Source organism: Megascapheus bottae, chromosome 28, assembly GCF_031878675.1.
Source record: "Megascapheus bottae isolate mThoBot1 chromosome 28, mThoBot2.hap1, whole genome shotgun sequence".
NCBI classification, from domain to species: domain Eukaryota; kingdom Metazoa; phylum Chordata; class Mammalia; order Rodentia; family Geomyidae; genus Megascapheus; species Megascapheus bottae.
This window is the reverse complement of record NC_143536.1, coordinates 12,688,070-12,705,981: the sequence shown is the minus strand read 5'-3', so window position 1 is coordinate 12,705,981 and position 17,912 is coordinate 12,688,070. Positions and strand designations below refer to the sequence as shown.

The window sequence follows — 17,912 nt, the reverse complement described above, 5'->3', positions numbered from 1 at the left end:
TTGCCAGCCCCGGGGCTGGAACTTAGGGCCTGAGCACTGTCCTTGGGCTTTATCAAGGCAAAGCTTTACCACTTGAGCCGCAGCACCACTTCTGGCTTTTTCTATGTATGTGGTACGGAATAATTGAACCCAGGTCTTTTTGTGCATGCTATGCAAGCACTCTATCCCTAAGCCAAACTCCTGGCCCCTATCCCAGATATATTTTTGTTTCCCTCTTTTGCCAGGAGTGAGAGGAAAGTCACTTAGAAAAAACTTTAGAAAGTACCTTACAAAGGCCGGGAGCATAGCCTAGAGGTAGAGTGCTGGCCTAGCATGCACAAAGTCCTGGGTTCCATTCCTTGGTACCACTAACACTGAAAAAGCCAGAAGTGGTGCTGTGGCTCAAGTGGCAGAGCTCTCGCCTTAAGCAAAAAGTGTCCAAGGACAGTGCTCAAGCCCTGAGTTCAAACCTCAGGACGGGCAAAAAGAAAGAAAGAAACAAAGAACCTTACAAAATGAGCCTCACCCTAGGGCTTAGGGCTCCTAACTCTCTCTGGCATCTTGTTTGGGCTGAGCCTCAGTTTCCCCCTTTGCACAGTAGGCCTATCATAGCTCACTGTCTAGCTGCAACAAGGCTGACGTTATAGCCTTGTCCCTAAGCAGGGTCCAGAACTATCTTCTATTTTTTTTTAACTCTTCTGTTAGTCCCTCTTCTTATCCCACCTTTTCCCTCCCAGGCCAGGCCTGAAACATCTCAGGGTAGGGAGCGGGGAGGGTGAATTCCCATAACCCCTTTCTGGTATTGAGGGCAAGGGCACAGTCCACCAGCAGTGAGTGAGTGAGAGGCCCTGGGCACCTCCCTGGGGCGTCCCTAGGGCTGGGCTTTTCAGGGAGGAGTGAAGGGGTTGGGCCCCGGCGTCTGGGGTAGAGGGCTGGTCAGACAGACAGGTGGCTCCCAGAGACTGAGGTGGGTTTCTGGGGCAGGGAGCAGGGCCTTGTGGGGTGGGGGGGGGACACTGTGTCCAGCTGCAGGCCTGTGAGTCTCCCCCTCACCCCCCGCCCCGGGACTGAACTCAGGGTGGGGAGGCAGTGGTGGTGCACACGGCCTGTGGCAGGTCTGAGTCAAAACCCCGAAGGTGGACCCCGGCTGGTCATGCGGGGTTCTGTCCAGTCATTGCCTTATGCTGGCCTGGGTCACCCAGGCAGGGCTGGGCGTGGCTCAGTCATGACTCAGGCCACAGAAGCTGGCCACGCAGCGGGGACAGACGCCCCCTCCCCATGTCCCAGCCCTGCTTCTCCCTTGGGCCACCCAGGAGATCGGCTCCCCTCTGTGTGGGGACACAGTCTCAGCGGGGACCCAGGGCCCCTCTGGTCCCCAGAGCCCTCATCTTGGGGATAGGGTGGAAGTGGGGGGAGGCTTGGGGCCACCCGGCTCTGGACGGGAAGTCAGGTGGGGGGGGGCGGGGTAAGGAACTCTGACAAGATCCAGCAGGAGAAGGAAGCAGAAGGGGGCTGGTCCCGAAGGTGATGGTGTCCTGCTGAAGATCTGGGGACATCTTTGAGGACTCTGGAGGCTGTGTGGACCAGCGATTGAGACCAGGGTAAGCTCCCCTAAGGGGCAGAGCAATGTCAGCCCCCGTTCCCCCTAATTTATCCTCCATGTGAGGAGAGATCACTCACCCTCTTGGCTGTCAGAAGGCACGGGTCAGACTGCAGAATCTCAGTTTCCCCGGGCAGGCATTCTCTGTCTGTCTGTCTGTCTGTCTGTCTGTCTGTCTGTCTCTTCCTCCCTCTTCTCCCTCTCCCTCTCTCCAGCTCTCTCTTTTGCTCTGTTCCTTTTGCTGTTCCTCTCTCTCTCTCTCTCTCTCTTTCTCTCTCTCTCTTTCTCAGGATGTCAAGGCCCAGCAGAAGGGACAGGCTGTGACAGTGTCCTGTGGTCACATGAGGGGTTAAAGGTCAGAGGAGTGTGCCCTTTAACCGGGATGCAGGAGGGAGGCCTGTGATTCGCATGTTGGACTCCCACAGTGACAGCAACCGCTCAACCTCTGGGGGAGTCTGAATTTCTGGGATGCCAAGTCCCCTTTGCTTCAGAGCAGTAGGGAGGCTCTGAGCTGTCAGAGGACACCACTTTTCCCCTTTGGGAGCTGTGGCATCAGTGTGAGTCTCTGGTCCTCTGGGAAAGACCACAGTGGCTAGGACGCCCCTTACAGGACCCAGGGGTCATCTGTCAAGGTCATGGACCTCTTATGCTTTTGACCGTGGGCCATAGCAGAACTCGAGTGACTTAGTAAAATTATGGAAATGGGGAGTTCTGGGGTTGGGATGGGGAGACAGAAAAGTCAGATTGCATAGAGCCTTTGGGCAGGGGTGTGGCAGGGGTTGGGGCTGGGTGCTTTCACCAGGAGCAGGGGCTGAGCCCCAATCTTGAGATCCACACTTCCAGGGCCTGGGGATGGGCTGTGAAGAGTGTGGGAAATTGTCCCTTGGGTCTGACTGGGACACTGGGGTCTCCTGGCATGCTGTGACGAGCAGGGACTTGGAGGGCCATCAAGGAGTCTCTGAGTGCAGAATGCCCTGGTTTTGCTTTGGGGCCTGCCGTTTGCTGTGTGACCTTTGCGTCGTTTCTGAGTCTCAGTTTGTCCCTCTGTGAAATGGAGTCCATTATCCCCCAGTCCCTCTTTGAACTGTGAGGAGCCTGGAGAATGGAGAGGCGCCAAGCCAGGAGAGTGACCCTCATCCCTCTCCCACTCCTGCCCCCCTTCCTTCTCCTTCCTCTCATCCCAGGGTTATAGCTGGACCGTGGTGGGGGTGGGGGGAGGTTCTCCATTCTCCATTGTGTGTTCTCTAGTGCCCCCTGTGGACAATCCTTGGGCCTGCAGCACCATGGAGTGGCTGGACGCGGCCTGGGTGGGGTGGGGGGGAAAAGGGGGTCCCCCTTAGTCATGCTTCTTTCTCCTACCTTGGACTATGGCATGTTGGCAACCTCCCCCATTTCAGACCGCAGGCACTCAGTTCACTTCCTCAATTCCTACTTGTCTTGGGGGAAGCGATGGCCCAGCCAGCCCTGGGGCTCTCAAGACTGGGGCTCTGGCTGCCTGCAGCCAGTGGGCAGTGGGGGGCGCTGCTGCCCACAGCTTAGAGGCGCCTGGAGAATGCAGGGCTGGGAGCCCTGCTTCTGCCTCTTCCCTAGTCTTAGGCCCAGCTTTCTAGGGGGACCTGAGACAATTCTTTCCCTGGCAACCGTATCCCCAAGACTAATGGTCTTAATCCATAATTGAGGACTGAGATGCCTCCCCTGTCCCCCCACACCCCCAGCTCCCCACCCCTACTCTTCCTGCCCTGGAATCCTCACAAACAAATCGGGGCTGAACTTAGGCACAGGAAAAGCAAGCATTTTTCCTGGGGCGGGGGGGGGGGTGTCACACTCCTGTGCTGTGTGGCTGTGGAAAGCAAGTCTCTCTCTCTGGGTCCTATCTTTAAAGTTGTCCTAGCTAAGATAAGGCACGTCTTCAGGGTGGGTCCAGCTTCCCCAAGTGGGCTCTGCCAACCCTGTTCCTTCCATCTGGAAATGAAGTCTGGGGGTGCCACGCCTATCAGTGATACAACTGGGGTTGAACCTGAGAGCTGGCAGATTCTAAAACCCTCCTGGGCTGGGACTCTGTGGCTCTCTTCCAGCTAGGTTAGACAGGTGGGCTGGGTGGGGCCTCTGCCGCCAGCCCTGAGCCCCGAGTGGACACCACGGAGGGATTTGCAGTCCTGGTGGCCCACTGGGCTGCCTGGACCAGACGTGGGTCCCACCCAGAAGGGGAGGAAATGGAAATGGGGTCCAGGGGTGGGGTGGGGTGGGGTGGGAGTGGAGGCCCAGCTGGGCAGGAGATCAGAGCCCGAAGGAGTCATGGAGCTTATTGGCTGATACATGCTTTGGCTCAGGCAGGAGAGACATCCAAGGGGTGGCTGGTCCTAGGGGACCCCCTTAGGCCCCCCGACTCCCTGCTGCAGGAGTATTGCCTGGCTGGTCACGTCACACATGACCCTCCAGGTCCTGTTTCCAGGAGGCTGGGCTAGGCTTTATATATTGTCCATCTGTCCCAGCCTCAGTTCCCCAGCTGTCAAGTTAGACTTCAGTTGCTTATGGCAGAGATGGGAGAGGGGGCTGGGTTAGGAGTGGAGGTCTTGGGTGGGGAGGAGGGGAGGCTGGAAAGCATGGATTTGCCTGAGGAATGGGAGGGGGCCTCATGGGGCCATGGCACCTCTGCCTTGTACCCCAGAAAGAGGCTGGGCTGCAAGAGTCCTCCTACAGCCAGCGAGACTCCGGGCTGGGGGTGGGGCGAGGTGGGTTGACCCCTTCCCCCCTTCTCTGTCCCAGCCCCACCTTTTGAGATCTCCTTTCCTGGAGAAGTGACAAAAGGACTTTCATCTCCTCCACCTCCCTACTTCTTGTAATACAACCATTTCACTCTTACGCAATCACTCCTGCTCTGCCTCGGGCTTACATCACCCCAGTCCCAGCACCCGAAGGACATTTCTTTGGGTCCCCTAGGGTGCTGAGAGAGCACGGCCCACCTCCCCGGCTGCTAGGAGTTGGAGGCTAGGCAGGAAGGGGAGTCCAGACCTCCCCTCGGCGGCCAGTGTCAGGCTGATGGCGTGTGTATCCCGGGGCATGCTTCCTGCTCTGGGGATTGCCTCAGAGTTCAGGAACTTGTTGAGTGACACACTCCCCGCCCCCCCCCCCCCCCACCGGCGACCCGCGCTGTGGTGTCTCTCTTTTGGAAAACCCAGGAGGAGAAGGAAGCTGTGAGCTTGGTTCTGACATCAGTGCTGCGCCTGGGCCAAGCGTCAGGGTGGCCGGGGTGTGGGGAGGGGCAGGGAAGGGTGGGGAGGAGACTGGCTGCCGGTGTCCCTAATTCCCGTGAAGTGAGGACAGGGTTCCCAGGCGAGGGAGATAGTGGGAGATACATGCCAGAGTGCAGAGAGGGACACGCGCACATGCACACACACACACACACACACACACACACACACACACACACACACACACACACAACCACACTGAATACTCACATCCTAGACACACACAGTCCAGAGCCTGCTGAACCCAGACAGACACAAATACAGAAATAGATAACCAAATGCTTATTCAGACCTAGTTGGACAGACAGACTGACCCAGCCACCCTTCCTCCCCCCTCCTCCCCCCTCCCCAGCCCATGGTGGGTCCCTAGGGGCCTTCCTCCCCCACACAGCTGCCCGGTAAGGTGGCCACTTCCTCCTCTGTGGCCCGCCCAGTGCAGGATGAAGGGCTCAGTGGGGCTGTCCCGGGCCCCACCCTGAGAAGAGGGGGGTGGAACAGGGCAGAAGCCTGGATGTGGGGGGGAGCAGGAGTCTGAGGCTCCAGAAGGAAGTGGGTAGTAAGTCTGAGCTCTGGGTGGATGGGTGGCGGGGTGAGGGGTGGCTGTGTCCTGGCAAGAGTGGATGCCAGGCCTTGGCTCCCACAGTGAGCACCTGCCCCACCCACTCAGCCCCACCGCCCCACCTCGCCCTGCCCCGCCCCAGGCCTGCACAGCACCTCTGGCCCATTCCTGAGCTGGAACCGGTGCCAGCGGAAGTGGTTCCTGGGCTGCCAACTGCGGAATGACCTGGGAAGTCACTCGGTCCCTCTGGGCCTGGCTTTCGTCAGCCGATACCAGTGGCTTGCAGAGATTTCTGACCGCCACCCACAGCGGTCAGGAAACATGTTTGCCACCAGGCACAGGTGGCTCATGCCTGTGAACCTCCTTATTCAAGAGGCTGAGATCAGAGGATCGGGGTGCAGAGCCAGCCAGGACAGGAAAGTCCATGAGACTTTTACCTCCAAGGGACCATCCAATAAGCCAGAAGTGGCACTGTGGCTCAAGTGGTAGAGCACTAGCTTTGAGCAAAACAGCTCAGGGACAGCATCCAAGCCTTGAGTTCAAGCCTCAGTACTGGCACATTAACCCTCAAACAAACAAACAAATAAACAAACATGTTGGTAATCAAAGATAAAACACTCAGACCATGAAAACAATTGGGAGAAAAAAGAAAAAAATGAAATAAATACAAAACGTGTCTGGAGTAAGACTTGTCCCTGGCTTTAGGTGGCGCCCGGTGATTTTACTATTGCATTTTCTTTCTGAAAGTGCCCACAATGGGGTGGGGTAGCTGGCATCTGTAATCTTAGCTTCTTGGGAGGTAGAGATCTGGAGGTTCCAGTTTTCAAGTCAGCCCAGGCAAAACGGTTTGGAGACCCCTCCCCCTCCACACACTTGGTCTCAATCAATAAAACCTGGTGTGGTGGCAACTGGCCTCTGCCCAGACCTGAGGAAGTGTAAATACAAGGGTTTCAGTCCCTTGTATTTACAAAGGATGCAACACCCTATGTGGAAAAGCAAGCCAAGAAAAGGGCCAAAAAAGCAGCGTCCCACCGAATCCACGTGGCGCCCAAGATGCGAATGGGGCTGTCTGCTGTGGGTCACCTCCAAAGACGGAGGTGTGGAGGGCACAGTGTGGGGTGGACCTGGGGCCCCGCACCAGCCCCAGGAATGGACCCCTGGCCCTTTTGCTGGACTCTGGGTTGTTGCTTTCTTTGCAATTTCTATCAGAGATGAAGGGGGGTAAAACAAAAAATGCAGTCACTATGATTCACCTCCAGGGGTTCATTCCTGACGCAGAGGCAGCCGGGAAATGTCCAAGGATGCGGGGGGGGGGGCGGGGGTTGGGGGGGAGCTGGCGAGGGGCCAGAGTGGCTTCTGGCTCTTCACTACCCTGAGGGGCTGCTGAACTGTGCTGGCCAGAGGGTCGGGGAGGCGAGGGGGAGGAGGGCGAGCTGAGTACAGGCCCAGCATCTGAGCTGGGGCCAGGAGATGGGAAAAGCTTTGTGTCCCATTGTTTCCATCCCCCAGAGTCTGTGCAAGGCCACCTGCTGTCCCCAGATCTCTGTGAAGATCCACAGAACAGGAGAACCCTGGGGGTCTTAATTCTCAGAGTAGATCACATACACACACACACACACACACACACACACACCCAGTGGCTTGACCCAAACCCCTGGCTCTGGCTGGACTTTCCCTCTGTACCTTCTGTGGCCACTCTGCTTAGATGGGTTGTCTACTCCTTGTCCCCAGAGCACTTTGGCTGGTGGATACTTGTTTTCAAAGGTAAATTGAGGCTCAGAGAAAGGGAGTCACTTGGTCAGGACTACACTAGCCAGGGAGGGCTGTAGGCAGGATTTGTATCCAGCCCTACATATCTGTAAGATCCACACTCTAACCGCCCCCAAGGCCCAAAAGTGTCCTTGGAACGTAAGACATCCAGAAGGTTCCACATTGCTGGAGGGAGGGGGCCACAGAGACCCCAGGGAACTCCATCTTGGTTTCCCAGGGGTTACATAACAAGATGCTGTGGGTATGTGTGCATGTACATGTGTGTGCATGCATGTGGGCCATGTGTGTGTATAAGTGTTTCTTTTTGAACATCAAGTGCCAGGACTGTGCTAGGAGTTGTTTGTTTGTGCCAGTACATGGGCTTTGCTCTCTCATTTGGCTTATAAAAAAAGGTTATTATTTTACTTTTTTTTTTTCTCTTTCTGGCCCCCTGAGCCATACTTCCACGTCTGGCTTTTTTTGCCAGTTAAAATGGAGATAGGATTTCTCAGATTGGTCTGTCCAGGCTGACATCGAACCCTGATCCTTAGATCTCAGCCTCCTGAGTAGTCTGGCTTACAGGTGTGAACCCCAGTGGCCAATTTAGCCTAGGAAGGCTTGAGCTTCTCCCATTTCCTTTAGTCACCTGTCCCTCCCTGGCCTCCATGTTGGGAAGCCTCCTGTAGCCCTAAACTCCCCCCCCCACCCCCAGGTTCATAGGGATCACTCTGTAGAAAGCCTGAGATCCTAGCCTGGGGGTTGTGGGGGGAGGAGGGGTGCCGGTGGGGGAGGGGACGCATCAGTATCTGGGTCACTGGTCTTGGGGAATTCCCAGTGCCCAGAGAACTGCTCACCTACTGAGTAACTGCCGGCTGCCCACGCAGGATGCCAAGAGGGCCCCTCCCGACACCCCCTGCCAGCCGCCGGCTCCTGAGTGCCCCGGGCCCAGGAAAAAGACCGACAGACAGACAGGCAGGGGGCTGGCCCCCACCCCCGCATCCCTCCAGAGGCTCAGCAGGGGGCGGCTGGTGATTCAAGCCCCTCAGAACTAAGCACTGAGCTGTGTCCCCATCTTTGTTGGATGGAGGGTGTGTGTGTGTGTGTGTGTGTGTGTGTGTGTGTGTGTGTGTGTGTGTGTGTGTGTGTGTGAGAATCAGCTCCTGGGGGCGATGAGATCAGCTCAAGCTCAGGCTCTGGGGGGAAAGGAGGAGAGTAAGCACACTGCCACCATCAGCCACATTTTTCCCCTCTTTCAGGGGCATCTCTGAGGCTGGAGGGTGTGGTGGGGTGAAGAGGTACCCCTCTTTTCTGCCCATTTAGGCCTGAGGCTTTCTCCATCTCTTCCTTTCTCTGGAGGGGGGGGGGCGGGGGCAGGTCCACACAATTTGTTGGGCCCATGAACCACTTTGTAGGTGCCATGTTCCATTCCACAAATGAACAACACTGAGGCCAGAGGCGACCACTTTCTCAGAGTCCACGGCTCCTACCCGGCAGAGCCAAGCCTCCAGTCTGCTTCTGAATGAGACTGAAGTCCAAAGTCAGAACGTGAGAGCTCCCCATCTCCTCCCCACCAGATTGGACAGAGATAGCTTAGGGGATGCATAAAATACTACTCTTGGAAAGCATTTCAGAGCCAGGCACCCAGAGGCTCACGCTTGAAATCCTAGCTACTCAGGAGGCTGAGCTCTGAGGATCATAGACAGAAAAAGTCCATGAGACTTTTTATCACCAATAAAATACCGAAAGGCCAGAAGTGGAGCTGTGGCTCAAGTGGTAGAGTGCCAGCCTTGAGCACAAATGTTCAGGGACAGTGCCCAGGAACTGAGTTTAAGTCCTATGACTGACAGGAAAGGCGAGATTGGATGAGGTGGCCAGGAATTTGGGAGGCAGGAGATTATTCTAGAAGTTAGAGTGCAAGATGCTGCTGGAGACAAAGACCTGGGCTACAGAGCTGCTACTGTTTTTGACTCCATGTGGCCTTTATTTGAGGTGTTGGTTCTGTTGTTGTTATGGTTTGGGGTGTTTTGGCAGTTACTTGGTACTGAACTCGGCTTGCTTGTTCGGTGGTGGGTTGTCACGCTGAGCCATGCCTCCGGGCTTACTTTTTCGGCTGGTCCTTTTGGAGATAGGAGTCTAGTGAACTTTGGTGTTTGAGCTTGGCCTCTACATCTCAGCCTCCTGGGGTTAGCTAGGATTACAAGTGAGCTACTTGTGCTTGACTTGGTTGGATGGTTTCTTTTGCGAGAGGGTCTCACTAGTTCAAGGCTCTGTGTGTAACGTTGAACAAGTACCTTCACTTATGGTGCCTCAATTTCCCCAGGTGAAACATGAGTAGCTGTGACACTCTAGGAGGGGCTTCTGGATGCAGGGTAAAGTCATCCAGGAGAAAAAAAAGTAAACTCGGTGGCAAAATCCATGCAAGGGTGTCCCAGAAGGCCCCAAGCTGGCCTGCAAACTCACTTCCTAGAGAGCAGGGCTGAGTGACAGGGAAAGAGCACCCAGGGCTATGACATGATCACCTGCCTCCCCATCCAGGTGGAGGGGTCCCCATGGGATCTCCAGCTGTGTTCTTTACCCACAGGCTTGTCACCTCGCATGCAGGCCCAGGCTTTGGGAGCCAGCTAGGATGAAGTCACAGCTGCAAGGGGTTGGGCTGGGACTGCCACTCCAGGGCGGAGCCCCCGGGGTCACAGGCCTGGGAGCAGGCAGCCAAGAAGGGAGGCTGCCTTCTGTGGGGAGCAGGGGGGAGCACACACACACACACACACACACACACACACACACACACACACGCCCGAGAGGGAGGGAGGGAAGAAAACAAACTCCAGCCGTAGTGTAGCCACGTTGCAGGAGCCTTCTGGATACTCGGCTCAGAGACCCTGTCCGGCCTCCTCCTGGGACAGGCCCAGCGCAGGTGGAGCCCAGACATGGACACGAGGGGGAAGCTGGGCTTGGGAAGCCGAGGGGCCCAGAGTACTTGGGAACCATGGAATATGAGAGGTACTGTGAGAGGGAAACTGAGGCACGGGAAACAGCACGCCTGGGGACTGGGTTAATGGCTGCATTCTCGGGGTCATGTAGACCCCGTTCCTACTTCCTGTTTCCTGTGGGGTGGAGCTGAAGTGTGGGGGTAGATGGTAGGGTCAGTGTGCGGTTCCAGGAGTCAGAGGGCAGAGTGGGCTTGCAAATCTGTGAAGAAGGGTGGGGGGAGAGGGTCTCAGAGGTGGGGGGGGGAGTGACCATGGTCACCAGGTCCTTAGAGATTTGGAAGGGACCCCTCAAATAGGTTCAAGGTGCAGGTTAAGACAGCCAAGCATGTGGAGGGAACATGTCAACGTGACCAGAGAGAGACCCAGAGTTTAGCATCTGAGCCATCCTTGCACAGAAACTGGGGGTCCAGGAATCTGGGGTTGCACAGCCACCCCCTCAACCACCTAGGGGGTACAGATCCAGAAAGGTATAAGAGTCTCCCCCTGAGGGGTTCCCCCTGCATCCCCCTGGAGAAGGAAGAGGTTCTGTGCATGGGGGTGCAGGGAGATAGAAGGAGGGCTTTACAGCCTCCTTCCTGCCAGCAAGTGCCAGCTGGGATGGGCATTTATGCCCACAGGCACCTGCCAGGAGTCTCCAGGAGGAGGGCAGGGTGTGTGTGTGTGTGTGTGTGTGTGTGTGTGCAGGGCAGGCATGACAGTGGGTCTTGGCACCAGGAGGAGGAGCGAGGCAGATCTGCAGTGTACCCAAAGGATAGGAGGATTGGCCCTGGTAAAGCCATGGTCACACCCTAGTTCTGGAGAGCTGACTGCTCCACTTGGATTTGCGGTCAAGGTCAGGTGGGAAGGTTCCATAGGGAACCAAGTTATCCCCAGGTGTTAGGACATGGGGATATGCCTGCCTTCCTTCCCACCCCACCCTCTTGTCAGTCGTGGGCCTTGAACTTAGCACCTGGTGCTCTCCCTGAGCTTTTTTTGCTCAAGTCTAGTATTGACCACTTTGAGCCACAGCACCACTTCCAGCTTCTTCTGGAATCAAACCCAGAGCTCGTGTAATGCTAGGCAAGCACTCTACCACTAGACCACGCTCCGGGCACCTCAGTGTTTGTTTAATGCCAGATCTAGGACTTGAATTCAGGACTTTGTGCTTTCGTGTGGCTTATTTCGCTTGAAGCTGGTGCTCTACCATTTGAGCCAAACCTCCACTTCTAGCCTTTTGATGGTTCACTGGAGATACAAGTCTCACAGAAGCCGGCGAGCATAGCTTAGTGGAGAGTGCTCACCTAGCATGCACAAAGACCGGGGTTCCATTCCCCGGTACCATATACTCAGAAAAAGCCACAAGTAGCATTGTGGCTCAAGTGGAAGAGCGCTAGCCTTGAGCAAAAAATGTCCAAGAACAGTGCCCAGCCCCTGAGTTCAAACCCCAGGACTGGGAAAAAAAAAAAAAAAGTCTCACGGAGTTTTCTGCATGGGCTAACTTTGAACTGTGATCTTCAGATCTCAGCCACAGGCAGCTGGGCTCGTGGTTTTTATTTTGCTTTAGAGATAAGTTCTCAAACTATTTTGTTCTCTAGATCTTTCGGACTTCACCTCTTGAGTAGTTGAGGTTATAGGCATAGTCCCCATTGCTTGCTTGCTTGCTTTTTTTCCTTCCTTCCTTCCTCTTTCCCTCCCTCCCTCTCTCCCTCGTCCACTCTTTCTCTTTCTTGTGTGTGTATATGTGTAGACAATGTGTCTATTTGCTGTACAAAGCTTAGAAGCATTGGGGCTTAGTGGTAGAGTGCTTGCCTAGCACACGTGAAGCCTTGGGTTCGATATTTTGGACCACACACAGAGAAAAAGCTGGATGTGGTGCTATGGTTCAAGTGGTAGAGCGCTAGCCTTGAGCAAAATGTGTCCAAGGACAGTGCCCAGGCCCTGAGTTCAAGCCCCAGGACTGGAAAACAAAACAAAACGCTTAGAAGCATGGTAATGAAACACGCTTGCTTACACAGTAAAAGTCTGGGCACTCAGGACAGCAAGATGGTGTGGGGTCACCTGTGTGAGCCTGGATGTGTGCAGTGAACCTGCCTTGGCCTTGGCTGCTTTCCTCCGCCGTTGTGTATCCTTGCAGCCTCAGGCACCATCACTCCTTGCTGTCTCTCCTCACCCCTTTACCAACCCGTCTGGCCATGGCTGACCCCAGAGCTCGGGACGCTGTCGTAGACTCTAGAAGCCACCTTGTTCTCTAAGGTTCCAAAGATTTTCCAAGCAAGGCCCAGGAAAGCTCCCGGCCATTCTGCTGGCCTCTGAGGAGGAGGAGGCGGGGGTCTCAGACTCGGGCTTCACTTGAGGGTCCCCTTTCAGAATGGGAATGTTGAACCTCCTCTCCAAAACTCCCTCTAAGATCTGTTAGGTTTGTTCCCACTCCATCTTCTCAGCGTGCCCTGGCCTTCTCATACAGATATGGTGGTCAGCAGAGGGTGGGCCCATCACTTCCAGGCTCCTGGGGGTTCTAGGTCCCCCAGAAAACCTTGCTTTGGAGTCCCTCTTTGCCCAGTGGCAATGGGAAAGCTTCAAGCACCCAGGTCCTGTTCGCTTTATTACACTGTTTAAAGTCCAAGCCGGGCCCCAGCCCCTCTTCCTGGAAGCTGCCTCTCTACCAAACCCTAGCCTCTCTCCTCCTACTCACCCCCCCAAAACAGCCCCCTGATCTGGGGGCCACAGTTACCAGCCTCCATCTTCTTGCTCAGTCTGTCTCCACCTCCCCAAATCCAGGTGAGTCATAAGAACATCTGGGGCTCCCAGCTGGGGAAGCCCCCCACTCTTTGAATGGGCTTAGGCACCTACCTCTCTCTTTCCCCCAAATCCATCTTCGAACAACACCCAAGGCAGGGCATTTAGGGAAACCACAGGATGGTTTTGTTTGTTTGTTTATATGTTTGTTTGGGGGTGGGTGATGATGGTGGTGGAAGCCTTGATTATAATTTTATCAATCACATTCTTAGGAGGAAAACGTTTCCCTCCCCCTCCCCTCCCCTCCCCGTCCTCCCCCTCCCCCCCCACCACACTCTCACTTTCTTCCCATTCATAATTTCCTATGATGCACCTCAAACAACTTCCTGGACTGGGGATCCCGGCTAAATATAGCTGTTTCTCTGTCTTACAACACAGGCTCGCGTATATAAATCAGGCAAATTTCCCATCCGAGCATGAACCTCTGAGAACAGCCGGCACCCAAGGTCTCCTCCCAAGGCCCGCTGGAGTCCAGCCCAGAATGAAGGTCCTGGCGGCAGGTAAATCCACCCTGCTGCTCGCATGGGATGAATAACTTAGGGTGCTGGGTGAGCAGCCCCAGAATGGGGCACCCCCCCAACTCTCTGGCTGCGGACACCCAGATCCTGCCCCCATCTGCCCTAGGCACTGGGTGACCGCACTTAATCCCGGACCCCTCGTGTCCAGCCCTCCTGTGCCTGGAACCTGCAGGTTGGCGGCAGCGAGGAAAGGGGGGGGACCCTCCAGACCCCATCGCTGCCAGGCTCCTTCCTTCCTTCTCCTTCATCTCCTCCATCTGCCATGCTGCAAGGACTTTTCGACTTTCTCCTGGAGTTACCCTCGCTTTCTTTCTCTCTTGTCTTTTTTTTTTTTCCTCCTCTCCTTCTTTCTTTTTTTCTTTCCGCTTTCTCTTTTCCACCCGCGTCCCGGGCTGCTCTCTGGGAGGAGCGCCGGGCGGCCCGAGCAACTTGTAAACTCCGGCCCGGGACGGGAGCAGGTGCTGTGCCTAAAGCCTGCTACTAACTTGGAAAAATCCTGTGCTCCGAGGCTAGGTGAGAGGAGGACGTGGGCCCCCTCCCTCTCCCCCCAGCCATCCCGGGTGTGTGTGCGTGTGTGTGTGTGTGTGTGTGTGTGTGTGTGTGTGTGTGTATGGGGGAGGGGGGCTCCACACTGCCTGAGGACTGAACTTGAATGTTCCACTGTTCTTTCTGTCCCAGCATGGAGGGACCAGGGTGTGTGTGGGGGGGGGGTGGGTCCCCAGCTTTACTGGTGGGCTCACTTCAGCCCCTTCTCACCTACTGCTGGATCCTGGAAGGGGGTGCTCTGGGAAGGGGGCAGTGTTGCTTGAGAATGAAGGGAGGGGCAGGCTCCCCAGGGGAGGGGCATGGGGACAAGCCCTGACAGCTCCCGCTCTCCCCACACCTTTCCATTCCTTTTCCTTCCCGTCCCCCTCCAACTGGATCGCCAAAGCTGGGGGGTGTGGGTGTGCGGGGGGGGGGCACAGGCCTGTGCCATGGCAAGCAGATCACAGGAGAAAGCATGTGGCATCCAGGTCTATGATAGTTTTGGGGTTGGATTGTGGGGACCTGCAGAATCTGGTTGTAGGTCCTGATCCATTTTGGGGTGGTGGTGGGATGGGATGGGGGGAGGGAACAGAGATGAGAGAATGACTGAATTAGGTAGCATAGGCCCCAAGGGCGGGGAGGGGGGAGAGATTCAAATGACAAGCTTGCAGAAGGAAGTTGACAGAAACCCTCTGCCTGCCATCCTGGGGTGGAGGGGATGCTTGGGGTGGGGGCTAGAATGGATCGGCACACCAATGTGGAGCAACCTGGGAGGCAGGCAGGCCCTGGCCAGCGGAGGTCATGTGTCTCCTGGCATCTGCCGGACCTGCAAAGTCTCGAGGTCCAGCCAGAGTCTCAGGATGGTGGCTTGGGGGCTGTCTCCGTCCCCAGCAAGGAGGCTGGCTTCCAGCAGGTGCTAATGGCTCCCCACAATCCAAGACAGAGCACACAGAGACAGGAAAGCAGCACTAAAGATCTGGAGACCCAGGGCAGAGGCAGCCATGCAGGAATGATGGGGGGTGTGGGAGGAGGGAGAAGGGGAGACAGGGGAGCCCTCCCCTCAGCCGCTTCCCTGCCCAGGCCACCCTTCCCGCCTTCCCGCTCACGTCCTCCTTCTTGCCGGTTCCCAGGAGTCGTGCCCCTGCTCTTGGTTCTGCACTGGAAGGACGGGGCAGCGAGCCCTCTGCCCATCACGCCTGTCAATGTCACTTGTGCCACACGCCACCCGTGTCACAACAACCTCATGAGCCAGATCAGGAATCAACTGGCACAGCTCAACAGCAGTGCCAGCGCGCTCTTCATCCTCTATGTAAGTCGCCCTTGGGGCATGAAGGAGGGACGGGAGGGAGGGGCTGGCAGATATCAGCGGCTGTGCTGATTGGCGGGAGACCCCTTTTAGAACTGGAAGAACACCCGTGAAGGGGCTTGGCTAAGCCACGCCTCGATTCCTCTCCATACCTGTCTCTTCTGGCCCAGGCTGCAGACCACAGGACTGGGAATGTTTGTCCTATGACAGGTGGGGGCCTGGCACTTGCAGGCCAGCCAGAGCTCTCCAGGGGGAGCCAATAGAGGAGGTGACAAGTAGACAGGGAGGTGCCATGGCTTTGATGGTCCATGAAAGTTCAAATAAGGACAAGCAGATACCTGGCTACTCAGGAGGTAGAGATCTGAGGATTGTGGTTCAAAGCCAGCCCCAGGCAGGAAAACCTATACGACTTTTGTCTCCAGCGAACCACCAGAAAACTGGAAGTGGTGCTGTGGCTTAAAGTGGTTGAGGGCTAGCCTTGAGGGAAAGAGTTCAGGGACATCATCCAGGCCCAGAGTTCAAGTCCCACAACCAACAAAAAGAAAGGAAAGTGCAAGTGTGTGTGCGTGGCCGTGTCCCGCTGAGGTGACACCTATGACACACTACATTGCCTTCCTGTCCCCATTGGGTGGTGGCGATGACAACCACTCACCTTGTCCTTGACCTTGATGATCATCCAGTATGAGCACACTCTGCGGGCTTCTGCTCTCAGCAGGGAGCTAAGACCCCTTGCCTTAGGTGGGGAAACTGAGGCCCAAGGGTTAGTGGTGGTGGGTGAGCACATCAACCCCAGTCTACCGCATCACCTTGGCATTTGTCACTCTTCTCCTTAGTACACGGCTCAAGGGGAGCCATTCCCCAACAACCTGGACAAGCTGTGTGCCCCCAACACGACAGACTTCCCGCCCTTCCACGCCAACGGCACGGAGAAGGCCAAGCTGGTGGAACTCTATCGCATCGTCGCTTACATGGGTGCTTCCTTGGGCAACATCACCCGAGACCAGAAGACCCTGAACCCCAGAGCCATGAGCCTCCACAACAAGCTCAACTCCACCGCCGACGCCCTGCGGGGGCTTCTCAGCAACGTGCACTGCCGCCTGTGCAGCAAGTACCACGTGGGCCACGTAGACGTGGCCTATGCCCCGGACACTTCCGGCAAGGAGGTCTTTCAGAAGAAGAAGCTGGGCTGCCAGCTCCTGGGGACGTACAAGCAGGTCATTAACATGGTGGCCCAGGCTTTCTAGCCCTGGACCCAGACATTTCAGAAACAGGGTTCAGATGTTGGGGTGGGACCCAGGGTATGGGAGGGGGGGCTGCTGGCAGATCCCTTCCCTTCTACAAGGGCTCCCTAGCCACGCAACTCCACTCGGGAGTGCTGTGATGAAGTTTTCATAGGCAGGACCTATGTGTAGCCCCCACTTGAAGATGGGCAGTTTCCCTGGGGGGGGACCGCCAGGGCCTGTGCCTTATTCCTTGGCCCTTTAGTTCCTCGATTACTGTGTTCAGTGAACAGCCCGTACAAATGGTCTGTTCAAACCCCTGGCCACAGGGGTGAGACAGCAAGGGACAGGGGAGATGCCTAGTACCCAGTGTCCCTTACAGAGTGGCATCCATTGATTTGTGCCTTTGCTGCCCTGAAGGAAGACTTTGAGAGGCTCAGTGGAGACTCAGGTGGGCATGAGGGGCTGGGATACAGAAGGATTTCTTGTCCCTGTAGAAGTTTTGTGGGTGGAAGATGGAGAAGGGATTTGGGGGGGGGTGTAGGATGGTAGGATAGTGTCTTCTCTTGAGCATGATCCGCGAGAGTTCAGGCCTAGAGATTGTCCCGTTGGAAGGTTCTAGAAGGTCATGTGTTCAGGCTCTAGGAAAGGCCGAGGGGCCACCTTTGGATCTGGAAAAATGGAGATGCTGGAAGGAGGACAGGACTCCAAAAGTCTTGTTCTTCCCTGCTGTCTTTGGATAGGCTTGTGCAGGTTCAGGGGTGGCATGTGTGCAGGTTAAGAAGAGACAGGTGGCACAGGCAGGTGAGGGGGTTCAGAGAGGACCAGAGTTCTTCTACAGATGGGTCTAGAAAGGAAAGCCAGGTGACTGAGAGCAGCAGCTCATATCTGAGGCCTGAAGATGCCCCGTCAGGCCACACAAAGGTCCCCGAGGCCAGCCAGAGGCCATCTTTGGTCCCTTAGAGTGAGGGACAGCAGAACTTGAGGTCAGGGTCTCAGGAAAGTCTGAGACCTGTATATCTATTTATTATGATGTTCTATTTATGTTAACTTATTGGTGCTTTCAATGGTAGAGTTAATCCCACTTTCTCTGCTCTTGAATGAGCAGACTTAAATACCATGTCTGGCCCTTACGTTGTTGTATCTAGGGTCAGGCCTCATGTAGCCTGTTCTAGTCTAGGAGACTGTAAAGGGATCACAGAGACTGGTCTGGATCTGAGGGTATCACCCAGCTCTCCCTCCCTCCATTGGAACCTGCTTTGGGAGGGGGGCGGGGGAAGCGGTTCAGGGTCCCAGTGGCCATAGCTCCAGGGTAGAGGGGTAGGGAGCAGTTCATTGGTGTACAGCTCTGTGCTCTCTGGCACCCCCTGGAGGCGTGCTACAGATGCACACCATTTATTGTCAGACCAGAATAGCCCCTGGGTGAGGTAGATTTCCTTG

General features: G+C 55.9%; 1 protein-coding gene across 2 annotated transcripts; it reads left to right on the top strand.

Moving 5' to 3' along the window:
* The first annotated feature begins 1,460 nt into the window (after positions 1-1,460).
* Positions 1,461-17,698, top strand: Lif (LIF interleukin 6 family cytokine). 2 transcript variants are annotated; one of them, XM_090320064.1, is made up of 4 exons: positions 1,461-1,580; positions 13,282-13,403; positions 15,077-15,255; positions 16,086-17,698. In XM_090320064.1, exons 2-4 carry the CDS (start codon positions 13,385-13,387, stop codon positions 16,494-16,496), a joined length of 609 nt encoding a protein of 202 aa, XP_090176190.1. In that variant the 5' UTR covers positions 1,461-1,580; positions 13,282-13,384; the 3' UTR covers positions 16,497-17,698. The 2 variants fall into 2 exon arrangements, with proteins under 2 accessions (XP_090176190.1, XP_090176191.1); XM_090320065.1 differs by lacking the exons at positions 1,461-1,580; positions 13,282-13,403 and adding an exon at positions 13,878-13,934.
* The last annotated feature ends 214 nt before the right edge of the window (positions 17,699-17,912 follow it).